This window comes from Mustela erminea, chromosome 4, assembly GCF_009829155.1.
Source record: "Mustela erminea isolate mMusErm1 chromosome 4, mMusErm1.Pri, whole genome shotgun sequence".
Classification (NCBI taxonomy): Eukaryota; Metazoa; Chordata; class Mammalia; order Carnivora; family Mustelidae; genus Mustela; species Mustela erminea.
In genome coordinates this window covers 102,491,336-102,515,897 of record NC_045617.1, presented here as the reverse complement: position 1 = coordinate 102,515,897, position 24,562 = coordinate 102,491,336, and the positions used below count along the sequence as shown (strand labels likewise).

The following is a 24,562-nucleotide window of genomic DNA, read 5'->3' as shown; positions in this document are numbered from 1 at the left end:
GGGCGCCTGGGTGGCTCAGTGGGTTAAGCCTCTGCCTTCGGCTCAGGTCATGATCTCAGGGTCCTGGGATCGAGTCCCGCATCGGGCTCTCTGCTCAGCAGGGAGCCTGCTTCCTCCTCTCTCTCTCTGCCTGCCTCTCTTCCTACCTGTGATCTCTCTCTGTCAAATAAATAAATAAAATCTTTAAAAAAAAAAAAAAGAGGGCACCTGGGTGGCTCAGTGGGTTAAGCCGCTGCCTTCAGCTCAGGTCATGATCTCAGGGTCCTGGGATCGAGTCCCGCATCGGGCTCTCTGCTCGGCGGGGAGCCTGCTTCCTCTCTCTCTCTCTGCCTGCCTCACTGCCTACTTGTGATCTCTCTCTGTCAAATAAATAATAAAAAAAATCTTAAAAAAAAAAATAAATAAATAAAAAATAAAATAAAAAAAAAGAAAAAGAACTACTATATAATAGTAAGCCACCTTTTTTTAAAAAAAAAAAAAAAAGGAGGTTGCTAATGGAAGTATCTTGTGTAAGGAGTTAAAACTTGTCTCCCCTTAAGGCCAGCTCACTCAGTTGTACAGTAGCCATTTGTCTGGGTTCTTTCTCTTTCTTAACTTCCTATTCCTTTCATCTTTCTCCACAATTTGTCCCTCTTCATCACATGAACAAACAATAAAGAGAGGTAAAGATAGCCTGATTTTGGTGTCAGGAGAAAGAACATTCTCATGATAACTAGATAGCTCTTGGTTCAAATGCAAGATACTCCACACTGTTAGCTTTATAAAGAACCTCTTCAAGCCTTAGTTTCTTTGTTGGTCATACCTCACTGATTGTAGGAGTTAAGCAAATGCTATGTGTTAATTAAGTGACTAGCACAGTTAATGGCACATAATAGTGGCTCAGTAAGTAGTATCTCTTTCCATTCAAATACTTAGAATGATTTGATAAAGCTTAAATTAAAAATATGGAAAAATATTGCGAAAGTTCAAACATAGTATAATTTGGAGAATGAAAACACAAAATAAAGGAGGAAAAGAAGAGAAAAATTCCATAGAGAAATCTAGATGGAGGGAAGCTATAACTGCTGAGGAGAGATCTTAATTTTGAGCTTCCTAGCAACTGTGGCAAAGAAGCAAACATTGCATATTAGAGAGCCTTGGAGTTTAGAAGAAGTTATCTTAGTTCACTGGGAGAATTTGTTTTTATCCTGAGTAATAAATATATATTAAAAAATAAATGTTTAGAAACTGAATAAATAGTAAATAGTAGTGTCATGTCTTTAAAAGCTCCTATAAATGTGTTCATATAGTGTGATAGTATCTGGTGTGAGCAAATTCGTATAGATTATATTATTAAATTCATTATTTTCTTTTTTAAAAAGATTTATTTATTTATTTTAGACAGAGCAGGAGGAGGGGCAGAGGGAGAGGGAGAGAAATCCTCAGCAGACTCCCCGCTGAGTGTGGAGCCCAGTGCCGGGCTTGATCCCGGGACCATGAGATCGTGAAACCAAGAGTCAGCCACTTAACTAATTGAGCCACCTACACGCTCCTGAAGTTCATGTTGTGAAACATAAATTTTTATGTTTTAGAAATATGAAAATCTCACACTTTCTTTAATGTCGTTTGAGATTTCACATTAAATTGAATATTGTGACTTAAGTAAACCAACTCAGATTGACTATGCGTTTTCAACCTATAAATAAGTGTTCGATTCTTCTCTGCTCACTCCCTGTTTTAGAATTACAGCTCTCTTAGAATTAAATAGGTAATAATTTAATAAGGGTTTTTTTTTTTTCTTTTGTGTTATAAGGAATTACAGAAAGATATGCGAGGAAGTGCACAGGCTTTGGCAGAAATAGTGAAAAATACGGAGAAATTCTTAAAAGAGAATGGCGAAAAGCTATCACGAGAAGATAAAGCTTTGATTGAGCAAAAACTCAATGAAGCCAAGTTTAAGTGTGAACAGCTTAATCTAAAGGCAGAACAATCCAAAAAGGAGCTGGATAAAGTTGTGACAACAGCAATCAAAGAAGAAACTGAAAAGGTCCTCATTCCAATATGTAGTACACTGTTGCTTTGTTGAAGATGATTAGTATAACAGCTACTTAAAGTTTTAAGTGGTATCAGGTGCCAGTAAGCAATGATTAGTACCAGAGACGTGAATGATGGGTTTCCAGTCATATAATTGGCCAAATATTGTAGAAAGTTTGAAAAACTCATTTTAACTTAAAAAAATTTTTTTTAAGTGGGATTGTCAGGCTTTCTACTTGGGAAATGCATGAGACTCGATCAATTGTAGTTAAAATTTCAGCGTGTCTTTTTAAGGACATCAATTGTAGTTAAAATTTCAGAATGCCCAGTAACTACCTGTGACTCTTAAGGTTTAATTTCACTGTGTTCAGTTTTCAGTGTGTGTCCATTTTTAGTATCCCCACTCTAATTTTAAATGATTTTAAAAATTTACTTTTGGAATGTCTTAAAACTGGTGCCTCAGCCAGCATATAGAATACCTCCTGTGAACTTCCTCTCTCCAGGTGGCAGCTGCAAAGCAACTGGAAGAGAGCAAAACCAAAATAGAAAACCTGCTGGACTGGCTGTCCAATGTGGACAAAGGCTCTGACAGAGCAGAGGTCAAACAGAGACAGGTCATTGAACAGAACGGAACTCATTTTCAAGAAGGCGATGGCACGTCGGTGATGGGAGAGGAAGATGAGGTTAATGGTAACCTGATGGAAACTGATGTTGATGGACAAGTTGGAACCACTGAGGAGAATCTGAACCAGCAGTACCAGAAAGTTAAGGTTTGTTGTTTTAAACAAAGTGATATTGTCAAATTCTGTCTCTTAGGTCTGTGGAAATGGGGTACCTGAGTTCTCTCTTGAAACCATAATGACCACTGACAGTAAAGTCCTACCTTCTAGGTGCATCATTGTGTCAGATATAAGTTGCTGTGAGAACTCTAAGCAAGAAACAATGAGAACTAAGTCATGAGATGTGGCATTCTTCTAACTGGAGCAAATTTGTGAAGAATTAATAGAAATAATGATAGCTGGTATTAATTAATGGCAAATAGATAACAGTTATGGTGGACCCTGCAGGCTCCTTTCTCAGCTCTTCCCATCTGAACACCCTGAGTCCCTCTGGCCCCCTGCTCCCTTGGAAGTCGGGGGCTGCATTCTCATTTGACAGGTGGGGAAACTGGAACGTACAGAAGTGAAGTCGCTTGTCCAAGTGTACACATCTAGTGCTGGAGCGGAGGCAACTTTTGAAAACCTTTTTCAGAGTGTCACATAACTGACCTTTTTATTTCAGCATGTGGCTTTTGTTGTCACAAAATCAGATGACTGGACTGGAGGCCCTTTGCAGTTTTGGGAGTTTTCCTTCATGTCTTTGTCTTTGGAGTCCTTGGAATAGAAGGTTTTTATAGTCTAGGAAATATAAGTCAAACAAGAAGAAGAGTGGAAGTATTTATTGTATTCATAGTTTACGGGGGCTATTCCAGAACCTTATTGTAATTATCTCTTAAAATGAAAAAGTTAATGAATTCCTTTAGGAATGGGTCAGCTACAAAGAAGTCAGAAAAGGTTAGTAACTTGACCCAATGAATGAAAATACCAGTGGGTGGATTCAAACATAAAGAAGCCTCATAGGAAAGCTCTTGTTTTTAGCCACAGCATGATGTTTGCCTTTTGATCTTTTTGCTTCTAAGGATATGGGTCTCTGAAAGCCCTTTAGGAATTCTTAATGTCCTGACAGAGTTCAGAAACAGCCCAAGGGCCTGACCAGGGCTTCTGTTTCCAGTACTTTCTAGTTGTGCCACATGTCCTAGGCCACATGGTTTCTTCCCTCAGCCCAGATTTCCTCATTTATAAAAGGAAGGGGATGGATCAGATCATTTATAAGGTGTTCCATATGTCTGTCTAACCTCCCATGTGCGGAGGACCCACTGGAGGGCAGTCTATGGTTATAGCTCAAATGTCAAAGACATAGTCTGTGGGAGAAAAGTTCTTTGGACAAAAATATCATGTGTCCATGATGTGGCAGGCATTGTTGTAGATAGAATACAAATATTAATGAGTCTGTTCTCAGCTGACTGATGGGGATCAGACTTATAAGTGAACAGTTTTCCTACAACAATTCTTCTCAGTCCTGTTTATTTCATAGCATAGTTATTCTTATTAGTCCTTGGTGCTAACACTGTTCTGGGTGCATGGAATTTCCCAGTGAGCAACATAAATTCCCTGCCCTGCTTGCCTGTGAGGATAGTGAGGATGATATTTATTAATAACTAAATTTTATACAATATGGGATGTTAGAGGGTAATGATCTTTTGCTAAAAGAAGTAAGTTGAGTTGGTATGGATGGGTGAGCATGGGGTCGGGAACCACTTATCAGCATTAAATAAGATCATTTCTGAGCAGGTCTCCCTGAGACGATGAGATTTGCGTGAAGACTTAGAGGGGGTGTGTGCAAGAGATACCTGAGGGAAGAGCTGTTACCAGATGAGAAGACCTGGGGAAAAAAGCCCCTAATGTGCCTCACGAGGAGGGAGTAGAGGTAGTGGTTTGAGACACTGGAGTTCCTGGAGTGGGGATGGGGTTGGACCAAATAGAGAGCTATGAGGTAATGTTATCATTACATTATGGCTCCCTGTGAACCATTATGAGGTAATGTTATCATTACATTGGCTCCCTGTAAACCATTATGAGAAGTTTTGGAAATTACCTAAAAGGTTTCTTATCTTTTTTGCCATAGTTGTATGGATATTGGGGTGAATGGAAGCAGCTGCTTTGCTGGAGAGAAAGAGACTCCAGCTACCTGACACCCGCCCAGCTGCCCTGAAGGCTGAGGATGCAGTAGCTCTGCACACCCATTCTCTGCTTTCAGAGTGGATTTTAATCCCTGGCATATGCCGGGCTTGCCAGGAAGTAGTCTGCACACATGATCTCATGTACTCGTGTCGGCAAACCTAGGATGTGTAGGACTCATTGTCTCCTTTTCCTCATGTAGGAAGGTGAGGCCCAGTGAAGCCCAGTAGCTCCAGTATTCCCTTTGACTGTGTATGTTCCTCTAACTTTGTCTGGGCTTCTCTGAAGGTGTATTGTTCCTGCTTAATTGTTGTCCTAGTGTTTTAATAGCCTTCAAATTAACAAATTCTCTTTTTCCTTCTTAAGTGTCTTCTCAGGATCATTTCTTAATAAAAATGTTGTATTTTGTTGCTCAGTAGTTAGCTTAAGACAGGAGGAGTCCCTTCGGGATGGTTGTCAGGAAGCAGTGACTAGAATGAGATCAGACTATAGGTGCTTGTCTTTCAATTGGAAGAGATATTCATCACATTTTTTCCAAACTTCTCAAAATCAGTACTTATCTTCTGTGACTATGTAAGGGCTGTTTTAGAGAAGATTAGAAAATCTCCATAAAAATGAAATTAGGATGGTCAAGTCTGCTCTTCTGAAATGCGCCCACATGAGGGAAATACAGTGCACCTTGGTGAGGTTCATGAGAATCCAGTCACCGGCCTGTGGCTCATTTAAGTCTGCCCATCCTGAGGTGACTGGGATTGGGGGAACCCCAACAGCCTCCTCTGTGTAACCCTGTCACAGCTCTGACCTCCCGGCTGATGTGTTCTCACGCAGGCCCGACACGAGAAGATCGCGTCTCAGCACCAGGCTGTCCTCGTGGCCACGCAGGCTGCGCAAGCCTTGCTCGATACACAGGGCCACCATCTGTCTCCCGAGGAGAAAGAGAAACTGCAGAAGAACATGAAGGAACTGAAAGCACACTATGAGGCCGTGCTGGCCGAGTCGGAGAAGAAGATGAAGTTGACTCACTCTCTGCAGGAGGAACTGGAGAAGTTTGACGCCGACTACAGTGAGTTCGAGCACTGGCTGCAGCAGTCAGAGCAGGAGCTGGAAAACCTGGAGGCAGGCGCAGATGACCTTGGTGGCTTGCTGACCAAGCTAAAGCGGCAGAAGAGTTTCTCAGAGGATGTCATTTCTCACAAAGGGGACTTGAGGTACATCACAATTTCTGGAAACAGAGTGTTAGAAGCGGCCAAATCTTGCAGCAGGAGAAGTGGCAGCAGCAAGGCTGCCCAGGAAAGCATCGATACTTCGGCGACCCACAGAGAGGTCCAGGGCAAACTGGATCATGCCACCGATCGGTTCAGGTCTCTCTACTCGAAGGTAATTTTATTTTTAAGGGGAGATTAGCCTGTGACTATAGTTTCACTCTGTCCTCTCCACTTTGGTTTTGGAATTACAAGCGAGAAAGCGAAGAACTGAAGCAGAGGACATCAGGTGGTTTCACCCTCATTCCCTCTTTCTTACTCATCTGCTTTACCTCAGCAAACGTGTTTGAAAGTTAGGAGCCTCAAGGTATCGATTTAGGTTTTTTTGCGAGTGGTTTCCAGACGGCCTTAACTCTAAAACGCCAATATCCGATCTGACCACCAGGTGGCATTTGTGTTTTGGTTCCGGACCTGAAGCGTGGCTTGCTGATTTGCTGCCTCTCAGGCTTGGAACCAAACTTTCACGTCACATCATTTTCCCTTCACACTTGTTTGTTTTGCAGGTGTGGTTGATCAGTTTGTTATTGTAATGCTTCCTAGCTAACAGACTGTTTAAGCTTCTCCTTGTGCACAAGCAAAAAGCTTTTGTTAAAAAAAAACAAACAAAAAAACCCCGCAGAACTAAGAAGACATTTCCCTCTTCACAGTATAAGCTGAACAGAATAACCAAGTCGCACAAATGGTTTGAGGAGCATCATTAGTTATTGGCCTTTGCTCCATTCTGCTCTAGATTATTTGCCCTGCTTGTGCAACTTCAGTCTCAGGTGACATAGAAGTGATTTATAAAGTACTTTGAAAACTTTTCCATCAAATACATAGCTTTCCATGTGGTATATAAAACTTGGAGTGTGTCCGGTAGGTTAGTTCCCTTGGTGATTGATACCCGAATTCTCCATTCGGCGATGAGACCCAGCCCCTGTAAACATGTTTTTGCATTGGTGTAAATCTAGGACTATCTCTTCGTTTTTATGGTTATTTTTTGAAGATACTTCTTCACATGAAGGAAAAATATCTTAGTCTTACCATTTTTCCCTAACTTTGGTTGAACTCTGGTGTTTTCCAAATTGCCTAACTCATAGGTCCTATGGTTTTTAACACATATACAGTAGGATTTTAATCCCCCACCCTTCATTTCTTCTGAGTTTTCATTTTTATTGTTTTTTAGTGCAATGTCCTTGGGAATAACCTTAAAGACCTGGTGGATAAATATCAACACTACGAAGAAGCTTCATGTGGACTTCTTTCTGGGCTCCAGGCCTGTGAGGTCACAGCAAGCAAACACTTATCTGAACCCATCGCTGTGGACCCTAAAAATCTGCAAAGGCAGTTAGAGGAGACCAAGGTAAGAGAAAGAGACCGAGAAGGAGAGACAGAGAGAGAAAAGTGAGCGATCCAGCCCTTTAGTTGTCTTGAAAGCATTCTGCTCCCCCACACTTTTGTGAGCATTTTACTTTGGAAATGGAACAGAGGATGGGAAACATACTTCTCTTTCTAATTCACAGTCCATTAATTTCTCTTTCTAATGAGGTTGTGTTTTCCACTGTTGTGAATGGGTTGACACTGCTGTTATGGCTGGCATCCCACTGCTCCCTCCTCTCTAAAGAAAAATCTATATTGCCCTGACCAGATAAGTATCTTCATTCTTACTTATTTTGTTCATTGTCTTTCTCCTCCATTGGAAGTAAGTTCCATGAAGGCAGGTGTTTTTTCTCTTTTGTTCTTGGCTATCTCTCCCTCACCTACAAGAGTGCGTGGTCCAAAGGTGGTACTGAATGAGGGTGTGTTCAAGAACGAACAGGTGGAAGGGAGGAAGGATGTCATTGTTCCATTCTGAGGACCAGGACTGGTGTTCCTGTTGAGGATCCCCATGATTCTTAGAGGCATAAACTGCCGTTATTGCCTGGCACAGTTCTCAGGAAGTCTGCCCGCCCCTTCAGAAGTGCAGGCTTGATGTCAGACTTGCATAATTGAGGAGCTCTCAGCACACCCACAACGGCAGAGAGAGAGTCTCTCTATCTTAATTTAAAGCGCATTTTAGAATCTTAATGGGGTGGGAGACCATTTTTGAAGTACTTGGCTCCTGTTCCATATGACCAATGATTTTGAGTTTGGAAGTTTCATTTCATAAATCAGTTCTGTGTCTCCTTTTAGCGGGTGGGTAGCAGTCATTGCTGCCATTGCTAGGAGCTCATCACAGTATTGCCAGTTAAACAGCTGCCTTCCAGAATTCACCTGCATCTGCGAGTTACAGAATCAGAAGCCATTCTCATGCTGTTACTAGGGAAAACAGGTGCCTTGTCAAGGGAGCTTAACATTAGGTATTGCCTGAGACTGGCCACCTATGGTTGGAAGAAAGCTAAGTTGTAGCCTTGGCTACAACTGTCTGTAGGACAGAGGGCACTGCTTCTCTCCTGGGCTGCAGCATTTACCCAGTGTCACCTGAGGCTCCAGGGAGAGGTCCTGCTGTAGGTGGGCACCCAGTGGGGGCGTGGGCTCCCGGGGGTGGCTTCCTTCCTTTGGGTGTGTGTTACCAGTCCTGGGCCTTTTTGTTTGTATTTATTCTTTCCACAAGCACAAGAACAAGTCTGTCTTAATTAAGTTTCCTGGTCCCACTTGATCATGTGTCCAAGAACAGAGTATGTGGTAGGGGCAAAGGACAGACTGTGGCGTAAAGACCAGTATTTTGGTAGAAATTGCCAATAGCTTAAAATAATTATGAAGATTGTCTACATGACATTTAGTTAAGAAGTCAGGTATTTTTAATAAGGAAAGTGTATACTCTAAAAACAACACATTTTAAGTTAAGGTCTTTATCAGGAAACTGAGTCCACCCTATATGAAAATAATTTTTCTATAACTAGAGCTAAAAGAAAAAGAAGAACCCAAAAGGATGCTGTAGTTTTAAAGTTAAACCAATACCTGGATTAATTGTCAAACAGAGGAAAACTTTCTTGGTATGGGCCGTGGAAGAAGATTCTTCTGGTCATCAGGCAGCCAAAGGAGCATTGAAGAGGAGAGCTATGTCTCAAGAGAATTAATTCTAACTAAGCCACAGCGTAATTTTAAAAATTAAATGTGCAGTTAAAGTTATTCTTGGCATATGTTCTTATTTTCCTCACAGATGATCTCAGTGTGTAGCAAGGATACATTTTTAGGAGGATTGGGCACTTTCCATTTCTTTCATTTTTATTAACATTTAAAAATTATTTTTCTTCGGCAGTAATATAAACACATAAGACTACCACAGAAAATTCAGTTTTCTCTACACTTACAATGCTAGCATATTCTGTTGGATAATAAATGTAACTCGGGGGTATCCGAGTTGGTTCATTTGACACATTACTGTCCAATAGCACATTGTTATTAGCGACTGGTAGCTGTGTTGTCAGCACTCTGATACCACTGAACTGAACTGTAATAACTAAGCTCTGCTTCCAGAAAGATCCGTGGACAAAAACCATTGTGGTTCCATACCAGGCACAGAAAGACAGGATTTGGGGACCAGTTTAGAGGCCTAGGTTCAGGACTAGGCGTGGAGCTAGGTGGTGTTGACTGACAGTGTCAGCATTTGCACTGAGCTCAGGGATATTGTAAGCCAGGTGTCTCCTGAGTCTTGGACAAGTGCCCTTTATAAGTTTCACACTTTTCTCGTCCAGGGGAGACCAAGGTCATGATCTCGCAGTAGCCCCTTGTCATAGATGCTTCTTTATGTTTTGATTTCATTGAAATCCATTAAAAAGTACATATGGTACATATTTCAGTTTGCAATTTTATTCTGAAGCTCTATTGTAAACCTCTGCCCTTGTTAAATTTTAACCTGATACATGTTAGGGATTAATAATTGTTGACTTGAATGTAATTATGGAGAGAAAAGGCATGGGATGTTTTGAAAAGAAGAGATGAAGAATAAAATGCATCTCTTGTGATCCATTTCTAAGTTTTAGGATGATAGGTCGGGCCGACGTTGGTACTAAACATTTTGTAGAACCATGCTGACTTTCAAAGGTATCTATCCTGTAGACTTTTATGTGCTAGGCCTACTGTTAGGCTTTGTGAAGACACAAAGGTGTTAAAACTCTGCCTCTCCCCTTGGAGAACTCATATTCTAAAAAAACTTTTTTTGGAGGTATTCATAACCTTATTTCATCTCTTAAATAAGTATGCAGTGCCAGCAAACTGTGTCTGCGGCTTGGACTTCAGCCTGGTTCTAGGTAAGGTTCCTGTCATGAGGAATTGTCCTGTAACTAAACCTGTAAAAGGATTTCCTAGACAGATCCACTCTGATACAGAGTCTTTGGCCTCTTGGGACAGTTTTAGGATCTGGTACACAGATCACAAACCCCACTTCGGCCATAGCTTGCTGGGCCTTTTGACATATATGGGCTTCCCGTATGTCGTTTAAATTATTTGAATCTGAAAATTAGTTGAGGAATTATTTGCCATTGGCTGTAGGCATTTGTTTTAGTCTGAAATGAAGGCAGAAATAGAAGAGGATCTTTTGGGATCTTTACCTGATGTTTTTACTTATTTACTTTTCATTCATTTACTTCTTTTAGAAACTTTTTCAGTGTCCCAAGCACTGTGTAGGGCAGTGAACAGGAAGTGGAATAGAATAAATTCCTTGTTCTCAAAGAAGTTAAAGAGACAAATCCAGTATTATTCACAGGGTACTTATGGGAGCCCCTGGGGGGAATTCTTGCAAACTAGGGGTAAAGAGAAAGTTAGGGGGTTTCCCAGCTGACTGTTAATAGGTGAACAAGAGCCAGGCTCAGGATGATGGGGGGATGGGTAGCGTGAGAAGGTTAACATATAGAGATGTTAAATGTTGGGTCTAGCTAGAGCAAATAGTTCCGAAACAACTGTGTTTTTGGACATTTCTGGAACAGGAGGTGGAAGAAGATGAGATTGAAGGTAGAATTAAGGGATATATGTCATTGTAGGCTCAAGTCTGTGAGCAGTGGGAAGCTACTGAAAGATTTTAAAGAGGGGAGCGGTATGGTCCAGGAATGTATTGTAGGTAGAACACACGGGGGGGAGCTATGTTGGGGAAGAGATTGGAGGCAGGGGGCTTGGTAGGTTGCTTTTCTCAGTTGAGTGCAGTGATCCAGAAATACAGAGCAGCAGCCTGCTTTTAAAAACACATTAAGCAGGTAAAATTGTCAGGGCCCGGTGGTGGATTTGCATGTGGAAAGGAGGGTTGAGGGAGCGTCCAGAAGGAAGCTCAGAGTTACTGCTTGGGTCATGAGCTACAACAACAGGAGGAGGGCAGGTGTAGGGGTGAGAAAATGAGTTCAGATTCAGTGTTTTGAGTTGGAGGTGACTGATGGAAATGATCAAGAGGCAGTTGGAAACCTGGGCCCTTGGCCAAGGATGAGTTCATCTACAGTTGGGCATATGGGAATTTGAATTTGAAATCCGAGTGTGAGACTGAAAGAGGAGCTTGAGTAGCTCCAGTGAAGTGAAAGCCAGGCCCGGGGCCCGGGTGGCCAGCCCTTTTGGACACAGATATGTCAGAGGTGTTAGGAATGCGGGGCCAGACTTCTGGAAGACTCTGTGGTTCTTGCTTCTACCTCTTGTCTCTTTGTTGCAACTGCTAAGCCCCTTGTACTTAGAGAAGTGGGGGCCTCAATTCAGCAAATCCAGAGTTCCGATATCCTTTCTGAAGCAAACAGCATTGTTAACCTTTTCCATTTTCTCTCTTCCTATAACCTCTGGGGACAGAATTATTCCAGTCCCATTTCCACCTCCTTGATGACATCTGTTCTCTTTTCCTTCTCAGCACGTACGTCTAAGAACTGTCCATGATTCCGCCTGGCCTCCTCTTCTAGTGCTTGCAGCTCTGGTGGTCTCGCTGTGGGACTTGGCTTCCAGAGCTTTATGTCTGGTTCTAGCCTGTGTTCAGAGTCACTCCACTTCCAGCTTCCCCAGATTTTTTGTTTTGTTTTGTTTTGTTTTTCTTTCTATGTGAGGTTCCTACGAGCTCTTTGAAGTCATAAATTCCTAAACTCTCCTTTGCTCCTAAACTTGCTCCCACTTTTGCTTATGAATTCCATTAATTGCTTCAGCTCAAAAACACTAGATGCTTCTCTTGTCTCTTCTTTTTCCTTATTCCTGCCTCCTTAAGCAGTGATATCCCGTAGAACATTCTGTGACCATGGAAATATTCTATAATGTCTCCAACATGGTAACCACTCATTACCCTTGGCTACTTAGGACTTGAAATATGGTTAGGACAACGGAAGAATTGATTTTTGAATTTTATTAGATTTCAATTAATTTTAAATTTTGAAAGTTCCATGTAGTTTGTGTCTACCGCATCTCAAAGCACAGCTTTAGATAACCAGTTATCAAGAGACCCTCCCCAACTTTGTAACCAGTTTTGTCTTCCCAGCCCAGAAGGGGCTCTCTCCTTTGTTCCTGCTGAAATTGCTCCAACTGGCTTCTCTGCTTCATTTCTTACTCATGTCACATATCCCGCACAGTGCTACTAATTTAGCCCTCTCTTAACACAGCTCTGAGTGTGTCAACCCATACTCAGAATCCTTGAACGACTCTCCATTGCTGCAGGATGAAATGTAGCCTCTTTAGCTGGGCATCCCTGTTGCTCTTTATTCAACCAGACATATTTTCTACCTGGTTGGGACCCTCCCCTGTCCTGTGATATTTCAGTCTCTATCTTTGTCCACTCTGCAGGGACATGTCCTCCCTGCTTCTACCTGCCTCCTTCCATACTTTCCTCAGGACCCAGCCCAGTGCCACCAGCATGGAGAACGGTCCTCATTTCCCTCTGCACTTAGCCCCCTCTCAACTTCCAGTAGCACTTAACGGGTTGCTGATATAGACTATAAGATCCCTATGGGTGAGCTTTGTATCTGTTTGGTTTTGTATTTGCACAAACGCAGCAAGATTTTTTTGAATTTGTTAGATGTTAAGTAACTTTTGTTGAATAAACAGAAATAAATATGGCTTTGCATAGAAGCGGAAATCCTTATTTCCTTACCTGGAGTCAGAGATAGTCCTAAAGGTGGTTCTGTTTTGTTTTTGATGTTAGATTGGTTTTTGTTTTTGTTTTCTGGTGGTTACTGAGGGTCTCGTCCAGGACGATACCCTGAAAGGGGGATGAAGGGAGATCTCAGGTTAGGGGGAGGGGGTTGCAAGATCAAGAACCAGGCCACGAGTCATGAACATATGCTCAGTGGTTTATTGCAAGGCTGAATTTATATTGTCCTCACTGGTTGATGACTTTGCTAACACCACTTTATAACTGGCCTTATTCTAAGGACTCTGGAGTAAGTTGATAATGATGAAAAGATTTCTATGTCTAATATTACCTTATTGTACTAGAAATAATTTTTTATTAGAAATACATCATTTAGTACTATTGAGTATAACTGAAGCATTCGATCCTCTAGGCTCTGCAAGGACAGATATCAAGTCAGCAGGTTGCTGTAGAGAAACTGAAAAAAACAGCTGAAGTGCTTTTAGATGCTAGAGGATCTCTGCTTCCAGCCAAGAATGACATCCAGAAAACACTGGGTAAGTGTTTATTTCCCTGCTTGCTTTCTCACAGGTAGATTCTCCATGAAGGTGTTCTGAAACGGAGAACACACTCACGGGTGCGTATGGTGTTGCTTCTGCCCTTTCCCTGTGAAATAGCGCTTCCCTGTCTCGGAGGAGCATGCCTTTTGGGGCAGGTATATTGGGAATGGGGGTTGTATATTTTGACAAGAGTTTGTTTAAAGTCTATTGTTCTATTTAGAAAATGTAACAAAGACTCTTCCTTTATGTAACACTCACCATAGAAAGCAGGACGTGAGATTCTTTTGGTGGAAGGCATTGGGCAGAGTTAGACTCTAAACCTATGGCCAAAAGAGACTCACTGAGGTGTCTTTATAGAAAGCAGAAGCATGGCTGGCATTAAAAGACGTGCTTTAAAACAGTGTTTCCACCTCTCCATTTTCTGGAAGCCTTTGGGTGGTCTCACAGGGCTCTAATTACCCCAGTTTTCTCCATGGATACTAGAAACTTGTACCCATTCATAGTGGCGATTCTGTGCCCTCACGTTAGAGTCACTATCTCTTGAGTGAAGAGCTATTGCATGATCATATTTAGTTTAGATTAAATGCACATTGGGGTATCAATAAATGTTTGCTGCCTTACTGTATTTTCTGCATTGGTTTGCTAATGTGTAGTTCAAGGTTATTACATATTTCTGTGCATGAAATAAAAAGCATAAGTTTTGTAAGATGATTGGACCTGTGTTTCACACCAAAGCATGTGTGAGTTAAGATCTGAGCAGAAATTTTAAATGAGGAGAAGGATGAAACTTTTTTTTTCTAAAACCAGTCTATGGAAGGAAAACTTTTTTTTCATTCTTAAAGATGGCTTAACTTTTTTGAGCATGCATCCCTGTCAAAAAAATTTCAGCATATACCCCATGTATACATGTGTATTTATAAGATATACTATCTTATCACATTATGTGTGTTATAATTATAAAACACAAGAACATATCTTTTTTTTTTTTAAAGATTTTATTTATTTATTTATCAGAGAGAGAGAGAGGGGGAGAGAGCAAGCACAGGCAGACAGAATGGCAGGCAGAGGCAGAGGGAGAAGCAGGCTCCCTGCTGAGCAAGAAGCCCGATGTGGGACTCGATCCCAGGACGCTGGGATCATGACCTGAGCCGAAGGCAGCTGCCTAACCAACTGAGCCACCCAGGCGTCCCAAGAACATATCATTTAAAAGCACAAGATAAAAGTATGAATGGAAGTTCTAATATTTTGTTCCTACATCCCAGAGCACCATCTTGTCATCCCACATTGGCAACCACTGCTCTAAGGACTTGGGCATGGAGATTTGGAGGAAAAGGAAGACTATCATATATATGTGCTTCTGTTATTTGAAGAGGCATTTTCCACATTGTTAAGGGTACATAGTTTGGTTTTTATTAGCTTAAAAATCCACATGTTATACATTAAGACTTTAAAACTTCTATTTGGCATGTTTCTAGGACTATGTGAAAATACATTTAAGATATAAAGGAATTTCTCTAAGCTTTATCTGACCTCTAAGAAAACCAACCACTTAAAAAAATAAGTCTTAGAGTAGATTCCATTTTGTACCTTTTTCTTCTAAAATAATATTTACTTAGTAAAAGCAAGAATTCACTTCAGTGACAATATTTCATCACTAAGAAATACAAAAATAATAACACTCAAAACGTGCCCATTCAGTACAATAGCTGACTTTGCTGGGGAAAGCACTGCTCAAGGCTAACTAGATTACCGATTTACCCTCCCACACATAGAACTGTCCACCTGAGAGGCAGCTCACCTGCTAATCCGTCACCTTCTGTAATTCAGAGTATTTTCTCTGTGACTTCCAAAGAAGGGCTTATGTTTGAACTTGCTTCTTGTTTTGTCTGCTGATAGCATATTCAGTGCATCTCCCGGACACCCCCCGCCCCCCGCCCTGCTCTGCACTCTCCTGGGCTTCATCCTGTCCTCTGACAGGACCATTGACTGTCGCCTTAAATTAGCTTATCTTAACCTCTCAATTCAGTGAAAATTTGTCAAAGTGTTTTTTCATGATACAGTAAAATAATCAAAGACAAATATTGCTTCTGTAGATTGTGTTCCATGGGCCAAAGAGAGCATGTAAAATGTTTTCATTCTCAGGTCTTTGCCGTCAACTGAACATACAATATATCCAACTAAAGCATTCATAAATAATTAAAATGTTTTTCAAATTATTGGACAATAAGTAATAAATTGATGATTTATTCCAGAGAGAGATTAATTCATGAAAAATCACTATTCTTTGAATTTCTCATAGGTCTGCAGTATAGAATGTGGGATGTTAAAGTATAGAACTTTGTGTTTGAGTGAAAACTAGGCTAGAACAGCATTTTAACATCTTAAGTCTTCAGAATTGAAAATAAGGTTAAGCTCATCTGAGATAGGTCAACCTATTAACCTTATTTATTTTTCCCTTTGGTCTGCTGTTAAACTTTTCACATAAATTCTATTTATATTTTAGAATCATAATCTTATTTCTTATTTTCAGTGGATTTTCCTGATCTCTTTTCTCATTGTATATATCTGTTTTCTCATATGTGCATCTGTCAGTTTCTGTGCTTTCAGTCTTAGACTGTGAAGGTTGACAAAAGCTTAAGTGTGTGTGTGTGTGTGAGAGAGAGAGAGAAAGAGAGAGAGAGGGGAAGGGAGAATGTATGCTATGCACAAGGGAGAGATAATTTTTATATATAAAGGTTAATTCTTGATAAATTTTTTTATAGCTGTGTATTGTCCTTGAGAATAGCTGTGTATGAGTGTCACCTTTTTCGTTTTCCATGTAGTTAGCTAATAGTATGGCTAATTTGAAAATGTCAGATTGCAAACCAAAGATTGGCTGTTTAGACTGTTAACATTTTTCTGGGGCACTTCAAATGTTTGTGCATCCCAAAAGTTCTTTTTGAACTTTTTGAACGCAGATGACATATATATCAACTATTTTTTAAAAAAATACTTCTTTTTTTTTTTATATTTCACTGAGATCTTTTTCTTCTTTTGTTAAGGTTTTAGATGGTGCCCTGATTTCGCATTTTGAATTTATCATTTAAACCTCTTTTTTTTTTCCAGTTTTGGTGTGGAAATTGTGTGAACCACCATAGTGTATTTTTGAAAAGGAATAGGGCAAAGAGAGCTTTGTGGTTAACACTTTCTGATCTTTTTGGGCTAGATGACATTGTTGGGAGATATGATGACCTATCCAAGTCTGTTAACGAACGAAATGAAAAACTGCAGATAACCTTGACCCGCTCACTGAGTGTGCAGGATGGCCTGGATGAAATGCTGGACTGGATGGGAAATGTGGAAAGTTCTCTGAAAGAGCAAGGTCAAGTGCCCTTGAACTCTGCTGCTCTCCAGGATGTCATCAGTAAAAACATTGTAAGTGACATTTGATAAGAAAAAAAAAAAAACTTAGATGGAAAAAAAAAAAACCACTTAAATAGTCCCAAGGTTGGGTAAATTGAAGATAAAACTTAAGGATAAAGAAAAGAAAGTTTCCTGAATATAACTGTGAAAAGCAGTGCTTGCTCTGAGACACATGTGTGAAACAGTTTTTCTCTGAAGAAGTAGAGAGCGTGCTTTGTATACTTTCTCATAAATGTAACTCATTACAGGGGACTTACACATACCCGAGGCCTATCTTGTTTATCACAGCTTCAGCCAGCTGCACACGAGGTTAATCAGATCAATCTTGGTGTTGTCTAGCCTTTTAAAAATTAGGACCTTGGATAATCCCGAGGCTCTGTTAAATCCCAAGGGTTGCCAAGTAGCAGCCATCTCCTGCCTTGCCTGGGCAACTTGACAGCTGTTCGCCATTCTGTCCTGAAGAGATTTGGGATGGTGTTCCTCAAGGGACAGATCAAACTTGTCAGTCAGCCCCAACACTTAACTTTCCTTAGTCACAGGTTGTTCAAGCTCATGTGGTTATGTATGGTCATTTTTTAACACTCTCTGACATTGTTTGTAAATTTCATGATGAAACATACGCAATATTTGGTTCATTTCAGATGTTGGAACAGGATATCGCAGGTCGACAGAGCAGCATAAATGCCATGAATGAAAAACTGAAGAAATTCATGGAAACCACAGATCCATCCACTGCCTCCTCACTGCAAGCCAAGATGAAGGACTTGTCAGTCCGATTTTCAGAAGCAAGTCGTAAACAGAAAGAAAAACTTGCCAAAATGGAAGAGCTAAAAACCAAAGTAGAACTCTTCGAGAACCTCTCAGAAAAGCTCCAGACATTTTTAGAAACAAAAACTCAGGCTCTCACTGAGGTTGATGTGCCAGGGAAAGATGTTACTGAATTGTCTCAGTATATGCAGGTATGTCTTCCTTAATATTCACGAGGTTGATAAGTGTGTGAACACTTGAGACCAGCTCACACATACATTAGCAACATGAAATTTGCAGTCATCATTTTCGTTGCTGATGGATTGGTAAGGATCTGTCCTTTCCCTAATTCAAAAATCCCAAACCCCATCTTCCCCTTAAAGCCTTTGCTCATTGATTAGAAATGAACACTGTTTCTCATACATACACTTCCCACATATTAAAGATGATGTAAGTATCATATGCCAGAACCCACAAGGAGACAGACTATAAAGAATGCATTTTTAAATTAAATAAATTTACTTGCGTTCTCTTCCAGACAGCTTAACTGCCTGTGTATTTATATTTAGAGTACTGACCATAGGCAGGATCATTCTGTGAAATTCTGAGTAGAGCCATTCCAGTCCCATACATACCTCTTGATAGAATGCCATCCAGAGATCTAACATCTTAGATTGATTAAATATCCATATGCTTTGTAGGAATCAACTGCTGAATTCTTAGAACACAAGAAAGATCTTGAAGTTTTACACAGTGTTTTGAAGGAGATATCTAGCCATGGCTTGCCAGGTGATAAGGCTCTGGTTTTTGAAAAAACAAATAATTTGTCAAAGAAGTTCAAGGAAATGGAGGATACCATCAAAGAAAAGTAAGCACCACTTAAGAAACTGGATTTTAATCTACCTAAAACTTAAAGAATGAAATATTTTTATTTGCTCATGTAGAAACCTGAGACAAAACTTGGGAATAAGTATAGGGCTACTGGGGCGCCTGGGTGGCTCAGTGGGTTAAGCCTCTGCCTTCGGCTCAGGTCATGATCTCAGGGTCCTGGGATCGAGTCCCGCATCGGGCTCTCTGCTCAGCGGGGAGCCTGCTTCCTCCTCTCTCTCTGCCTGTCTCTCTGCCTACTTGTGATTTCTCTCTGTCAAATAAATAAATAAAATCTTTTAAAAAAAAAGTATAGGGCTACTTTGTAAGTGCTTTTATATTGATATTATTTTCCTATTAAAATTGAGTGCATTTTTGTTAGAATATTTAGGATGGGAATTTGATGAGTCTAACCTTAAAAAAGAAAGCATTATGTAGAAAATAGTGGTGGTCATGTATTACTGAAAATAATTTAAAATCAATGTGGTCTCTGAAGCCTTTGGCAAATACCACAGTTTTATTTGCAAAAGCAGAAATAACCTTGAGAGATAGCTCATAATTCATTGCTTTTGGGGCTTAATTCAGAAAGTACTCAATTTCAATATAGTTTCTGATGGCTTTTTTCTTTTTTTGGTAAAATAGTTTATTTTTAAAGAATTGTAGGTAAGAAATGACTCCGTGAACAAGCAAGATAAGAAACAAGAGAATGCATCTAAGTTGAGCTAAAAAGCTGTACAGGGATCAATCTTGTAACTAGACTTCTCTCTTTCTGATCTCATATTAGTGTAGACTATACCTGGTTTTTCTATAGACCCCACAAAGATAGAATAGTTATCTTTTAACTCTTTATTTCTTCAGAATGCTCTCCCTAAAATCTTTGAACACTCTCTACTACTATTTCCAGAGCTACTTTTTTCATCTTGTCACATAATATTTAACTCACATCACATGGAAAGTATATTCTTGGTTTTCTGAGGTGAACTCTAGGTGGTTTCTTTTTCCAGAAGGGTCCAGTTTTAAAACCACGTAGTCATCAGTAATTAGTCCAGCTGCAGTGGGCCCTTCTGTGCCAGTATTCCACACATGTGCACATGGGCACACGCCATCCACATGCCACTCACATACCAAATGGATCTGTCCTCATAGCTGTTCATGTGCTGGGCATGTGCCCTCCCTCCATGGTGCTTAATATGCAGAAAGATCCATATGGTTCACTGTGGAGTTTTCTGAGTATCTGTCGGGGAGGCAGTCATTAACATTCTTTAGTCGCTTGGTCTCACCTCATGTTTGAAGAGTTCAGTCTGGACTCTGTGAAGCACCTGGTTTATCCATCTCCTTAAGTGACTGTAGTGTCGTGTAGAAACCACTAGGTGGCGGCATGGTTTCCTCAGATTGGTGATTTGTAAGTGTTTCCCTGCTGGTTCTGTGCCTGCTGGCATTAAGTACCATGTAAAGTGGACAGATCAAAGCTTGCTGAATCTAAATAATGTTAAAACTGTTTATATAGCCTTAGAGTTTATGTAGCATTATAAAGTGCCATTACTGTATGGGTTATGGATTTCTTAACTGCTCCTGTCTTTGTCTATGGATTGTGCTTAAGGAATAAAGTAGTTGATTTCACTTGGCACCTATGAGACATCGCCTCCTTTTATCCAGGGTTAGAGTTTGCATGGGGGAAGTTTTTTTCCCCTTAATTGTAGGGCCTGATACAGGAATAATAAATTTATTTACTAGTAATTATTCCTTTGGAGTATTTTTCTTTCTGTGGCTTAAATTCTTCAATAATTTTTGTTATCTAGAAAAGAAGCTGTATCTTCTTGTCAAGAACAGATGGATGCTTTCCAAGTTCTTGTTAAGTCACTGAAGTCATGGATAAAAGAAACAACGGAAAGAGTTCCCATTGTGCAGCCTTCTTTTGGTTCAGAGGATTTAGGAAAATCTTTAGAAGAAACTAAGGTGAATTGTTATCTACTACTAATTTCTTCTTTGTCCGTGTGAGTAATGGGAGGTAAAAAGACTATTAGTTCTTTTCTTTTATCTAGCAAGTTAGATCCCCATTTTATCTTCGGTATATTTTGGTTATATTTGGAAATCATGACATAGCTTTAATCCTTTCGAGGAAGAGCACACATTTTCAGTTAATCTGCTTTTTAAAAGAGATGTATTAGTGAGTTGCTGACTGTTCTAGTACCCAAGTTTTCTTCCCCACCAAAGCTCTACTTATTTTCAGTGAGTTTTTAAATACTGCTTCTCATAGTGTTATGTAAAGGATCCTGCTCTTCAAGTCAGTATTTAACTCTAGCTCCAATATATCCCTGGAACCAGTATTTGAAGTTAGAAGTTGTTTGAATCTCTAGTGGAGATACTGCACAAGTCTTCTGTCATCTGATGCAAGTCATAAAACTTATGACCAGTTATGGTAGTTCTCCCACTCCAACCTTGTGGAGATGCATGCTGTTAAAAATTCATTGAAGTATTGGGGATTAAAACTCACTATTAAATAGAATTCTGAATTCCCTTTTTTTTTTTTTTTTTAATCATTTCTGACACATTTCTTCTTGTAACTTGGCTGGTACCAAGTGCAGTTTTCAGACTGACAGTTGACAGTTAGTTTGGAACCCATGGCACCTAGATATAGCCTGACTTGCGTTGTGGCTAGGAGCAGAATGTCGGATGGACCATACCTCACTTCTCACCACTAACAGTGTTAACAGTCACCTGGGCTGTTAGAACACCTAGGCATGGTGCCTTTTTTTCTATCCACTCCCCCACAAATCAGGACCCACAGTCATCATTGCTTTAAGATATGTTTAAGAAATTGAATTATAATGTATAACTTTGAAAATATTATGAAGATTGAAAAATACTGTGTTTTTATATCTCAAGAAATTACAAGAAAAGTGGAGTTTAAAAACACCAGAGATTCAGAAAGTAAACAACAGTGGGATCTCACTATGTAACCTAATCAGCGCTGTGACTACCCCCGCGAAGGCAATAGCAGCCGTGAAATCAGGTATGTGTTTTGTTTATATCCATGGCAGACCCTCTAAGAACTGGGTCCACCCATGTTACTTCTGTTTCCCTTAATCTTTAAACTAATGCGTAAAATAAGCTCAGAAATACAAAGGGAGAGTGACAAGAAAGATGGCATCTATATATGCCCTAAAAGTATGTTCCATGCATGGAATAGTATCTGTACTAATCAAATTTCAAATCCCTCTTATGGTTCATTTTCGTAGAGACTACAATTAAAATGTAGCCAGATTAATGTGTAAGAATAAGGAGGATTGTATTGGGGAAGAGGAAAGATCAGATTCCAATTTGTTTTCTACTTTAATTAATGGAGATAACTCAAATTCTACTTGAAATATTTGATCAATGAGTACAGTTTCCTGGGAAAGGAGAGGTGAGGGAAGGAAGCAGCTCTTTTCTGTAGAGTAGATCTCTGTATTTTGAAAAATCGCCATCTATCTTATTTTTTACAGTGTTCCCAAAGAAAATTATATAATGGGTTAGCCAGCATATTTAAATTGTAGTCATGATTGAGCCACTCAACAGAAGTGGGGAATTAGTAATGATTCTTTAAAATTAATTTAAGATGTGGATATGTGTTTAAGTTTAAAACATTTATATTGTTAATATCAGGGGTTTTTTTCCCCCCCAAGAATAGATGGAGGCAGATCGCATATCTTTATTCTGAGAGTCTCTGAGTACCCTCTGTGGTTTTTCTGCTCCGCCCAGCCCCCCAGCTGCCCCTATTGTGAGACTGGTGTTGCAGCTGGGCCTCTTGCAACCGTTTATTCCGCTCTATTAACCCCATTTCAGAGTGTACTTATATTTATATGGCGTGATGATCTCTCCTTTCTCTTCTAATCAGATTTCCTGAAATGTCAAGTGTTTTGTTTTTCAAAGAAAGGGAATTCTATTGTGTTTTTAGTTCTTCATGTCCACTTTATATTTGCAATAAGTAAGGTTTTTGTTTCTGTTTTTCCTCCTACTCTTGATAACTACCAAGCACAGTAGGAATCAGTCTTGACTCAGGATATTTTCACTTTCAACCGAAATCCCAATGTCTGTGATTTTTTTTTTTTTTAAGAGACAAAACTCAGATTAGGATTCAGATATTTAAATATTCCTGTTTAAAATTTGTCCTCCTGTGGCTAGTTTTAGGAAATGTCTTTGTGTTTTGTAGATCGGCAGCCAATGCATACTTGCCTGATAAAGTCTAATTGAGTATTTTAATATTCTGCTTATGAAAAAGCAGCCAAAGCTAGATGTTTATATAATTAAAGAGAAGTACTAATTACTACTTACTGAGTAGTTTCTATTTGCTAGGCCATCAGTTAACTGTCTTTAATACACCACAGTGGCCTCGAAAGTTAGGTATTATTATCCCCACCAGCGTGGTGGGGTGGTGATTAATTTGTCCGGTCACTCAACTAGTAATTAGTGGGGCTGGGATTTAAATTCAGGTGAGTCATAGACCGAAGTCTGGGCATTCCTAACCACTGTGCTCTTCTCTCTCTGTGTTGACAGAATGTGGGTTTTAGTAATAGGGTTTGTTTGTTTATTTTCCTTTTAACTTTTCATGTCTTTGTACCTCTTTCTGCTTCCATTAAGCCCATAATAACACTGTGTAACTATACCAGACAATTTTGAAATCCTTAAGTAAGGGTTTGTCAGTCATTTATGCTTTATCCAACACACACAGTGAGCAACTTTTGAGCTTCAAGGACTTTATTATTAAAAGTAGCAGTAAAACAATGCTATCACAAAATTGTGTAATACTTAATGATGAATGTATACAATCTAAACTTATTAAACTTTAATGTTTAAGGTGATCACGTTACCACTTTAAGAATGAATGTTACGTCCTTTAGGTTCTTTTTGCATCTTTGAATTCCCTATGGTTTACACCAGAGTGCTTAAGATACAGGGAACCCTCAAAAGTTTTCATGGAACTAAATACATAATGCTAAATTTGATGCCTAAAATCTATATAAATGAGTCATATCTAGCCATTTTATATAATTATATTCAAATTAAGTTTTTTCATAGTCCCACATTGTATCACTGCTGTGTATAAGTGTATTAAACTGGGAAGTAAGTAAAAAAAAAAAGAATGAATGTTATATACCAGAAAGGATCTATAAATAATGGACCTTTGTTTGATTTAGACATTGAATCAATATTTGATATTTTCAAATAGTAATAACATTTTTAAATGATTACTGTTTATGGGGTTTGACTTAATGCCATCTACTTACTATGAATGTGTAGAAATACTATAGAAATCTATGACTACTTCAGTGTTACTATTTTTACAGGTGGAGTAATATTAAATGGTGAAGGAACAGCCACAGATACTCAAGATATTTTGTCAAATAAAGGTGAATAGTAACTTAAGTGCTTACGATTACAGTTAACTTTGGTTTTGCTTTGGTTTTTTTTTTTTTTTGAGAGAAAATCTTTTTAGAGATGAACAATAGTTATATTGAAATGTCAACTTTGAATTAAAACGATATTTATTTATTTATTTTTTTAAAGATTTTATTTGTTTATTTGACAGACAGAGATCACAAGTAGGCAGAGAGGCAGGCAGAGAGAGAGAGAGGGAAGCAGGCTCCCTGCTGAGCAGAGAGCCCGATGCGGGACTCGATCCCAGGACCCTGAGACCATGACCTGAGCCGAAGGCAGCGGCTTAACCCACTGAGCCACCCAGGCGCCCCAAAACGATATTTATTTTTTAAAGAGAAGGAGAGAAAGTGTGATTGGGAGAAGGGGTAGAGGGAGAGGGAGAGAATCTCAGGCAGAGTCTGCAACAAGTGTGGAGCCTGTCTCGGGGCTTGACCCCGTGACCCTGAGTGAGCTGAAATTGAGAATCAGACACTTAACCAACTGAACCACCCAGTGGCCCCTAAAATGATATTATTTTATATCATAGTAATTTCCTCA

The 24,562-nt window shown here is 39.7% G+C and overlaps 1 protein-coding gene across 19 annotated transcripts in view; it reads left to right on the top strand.

The window, feature by feature from the left end:
* The window catches only part of DST (dystonin), a 475,119-nt gene that overhangs the window by 347,616 nt on the left and 102,941 nt on the right, over nucleotides 1–24,562 (top strand). For all 19 annotated transcript variants that reach the window (XM_032340325.1, XM_032340326.1, XM_032340306.1 and 16 more), the window contains 11 exons: nucleotides 1,793–2,026; nucleotides 2,517–2,783; nucleotides 5,619–6,167; nucleotides 7,218–7,394; nucleotides 13,465–13,588; nucleotides 16,797–17,005; nucleotides 17,635–17,952; nucleotides 18,442–18,608; nucleotides 20,407–20,563; nucleotides 21,494–21,620; nucleotides 23,935–23,997. In XM_032340325.1, the coding sequence (XP_032196216.1) occupies nucleotides 1,793–2,026; nucleotides 2,517–2,783; nucleotides 5,619–6,167; nucleotides 7,218–7,394; nucleotides 13,465–13,588; nucleotides 16,797–17,005; nucleotides 17,635–17,952; nucleotides 18,442–18,608; nucleotides 20,407–20,563; nucleotides 21,494–21,620; nucleotides 23,935–23,997 (2,392 nt within the window). The remainder of the gene's footprint in view (nucleotides 1–1,792; nucleotides 2,027–2,516; nucleotides 2,784–5,618; nucleotides 6,168–7,217; nucleotides 7,395–13,464; nucleotides 13,589–16,796; nucleotides 17,006–17,634; nucleotides 17,953–18,441; nucleotides 18,609–20,406; nucleotides 20,564–21,493; nucleotides 21,621–23,934; nucleotides 23,998–24,562) is intronic.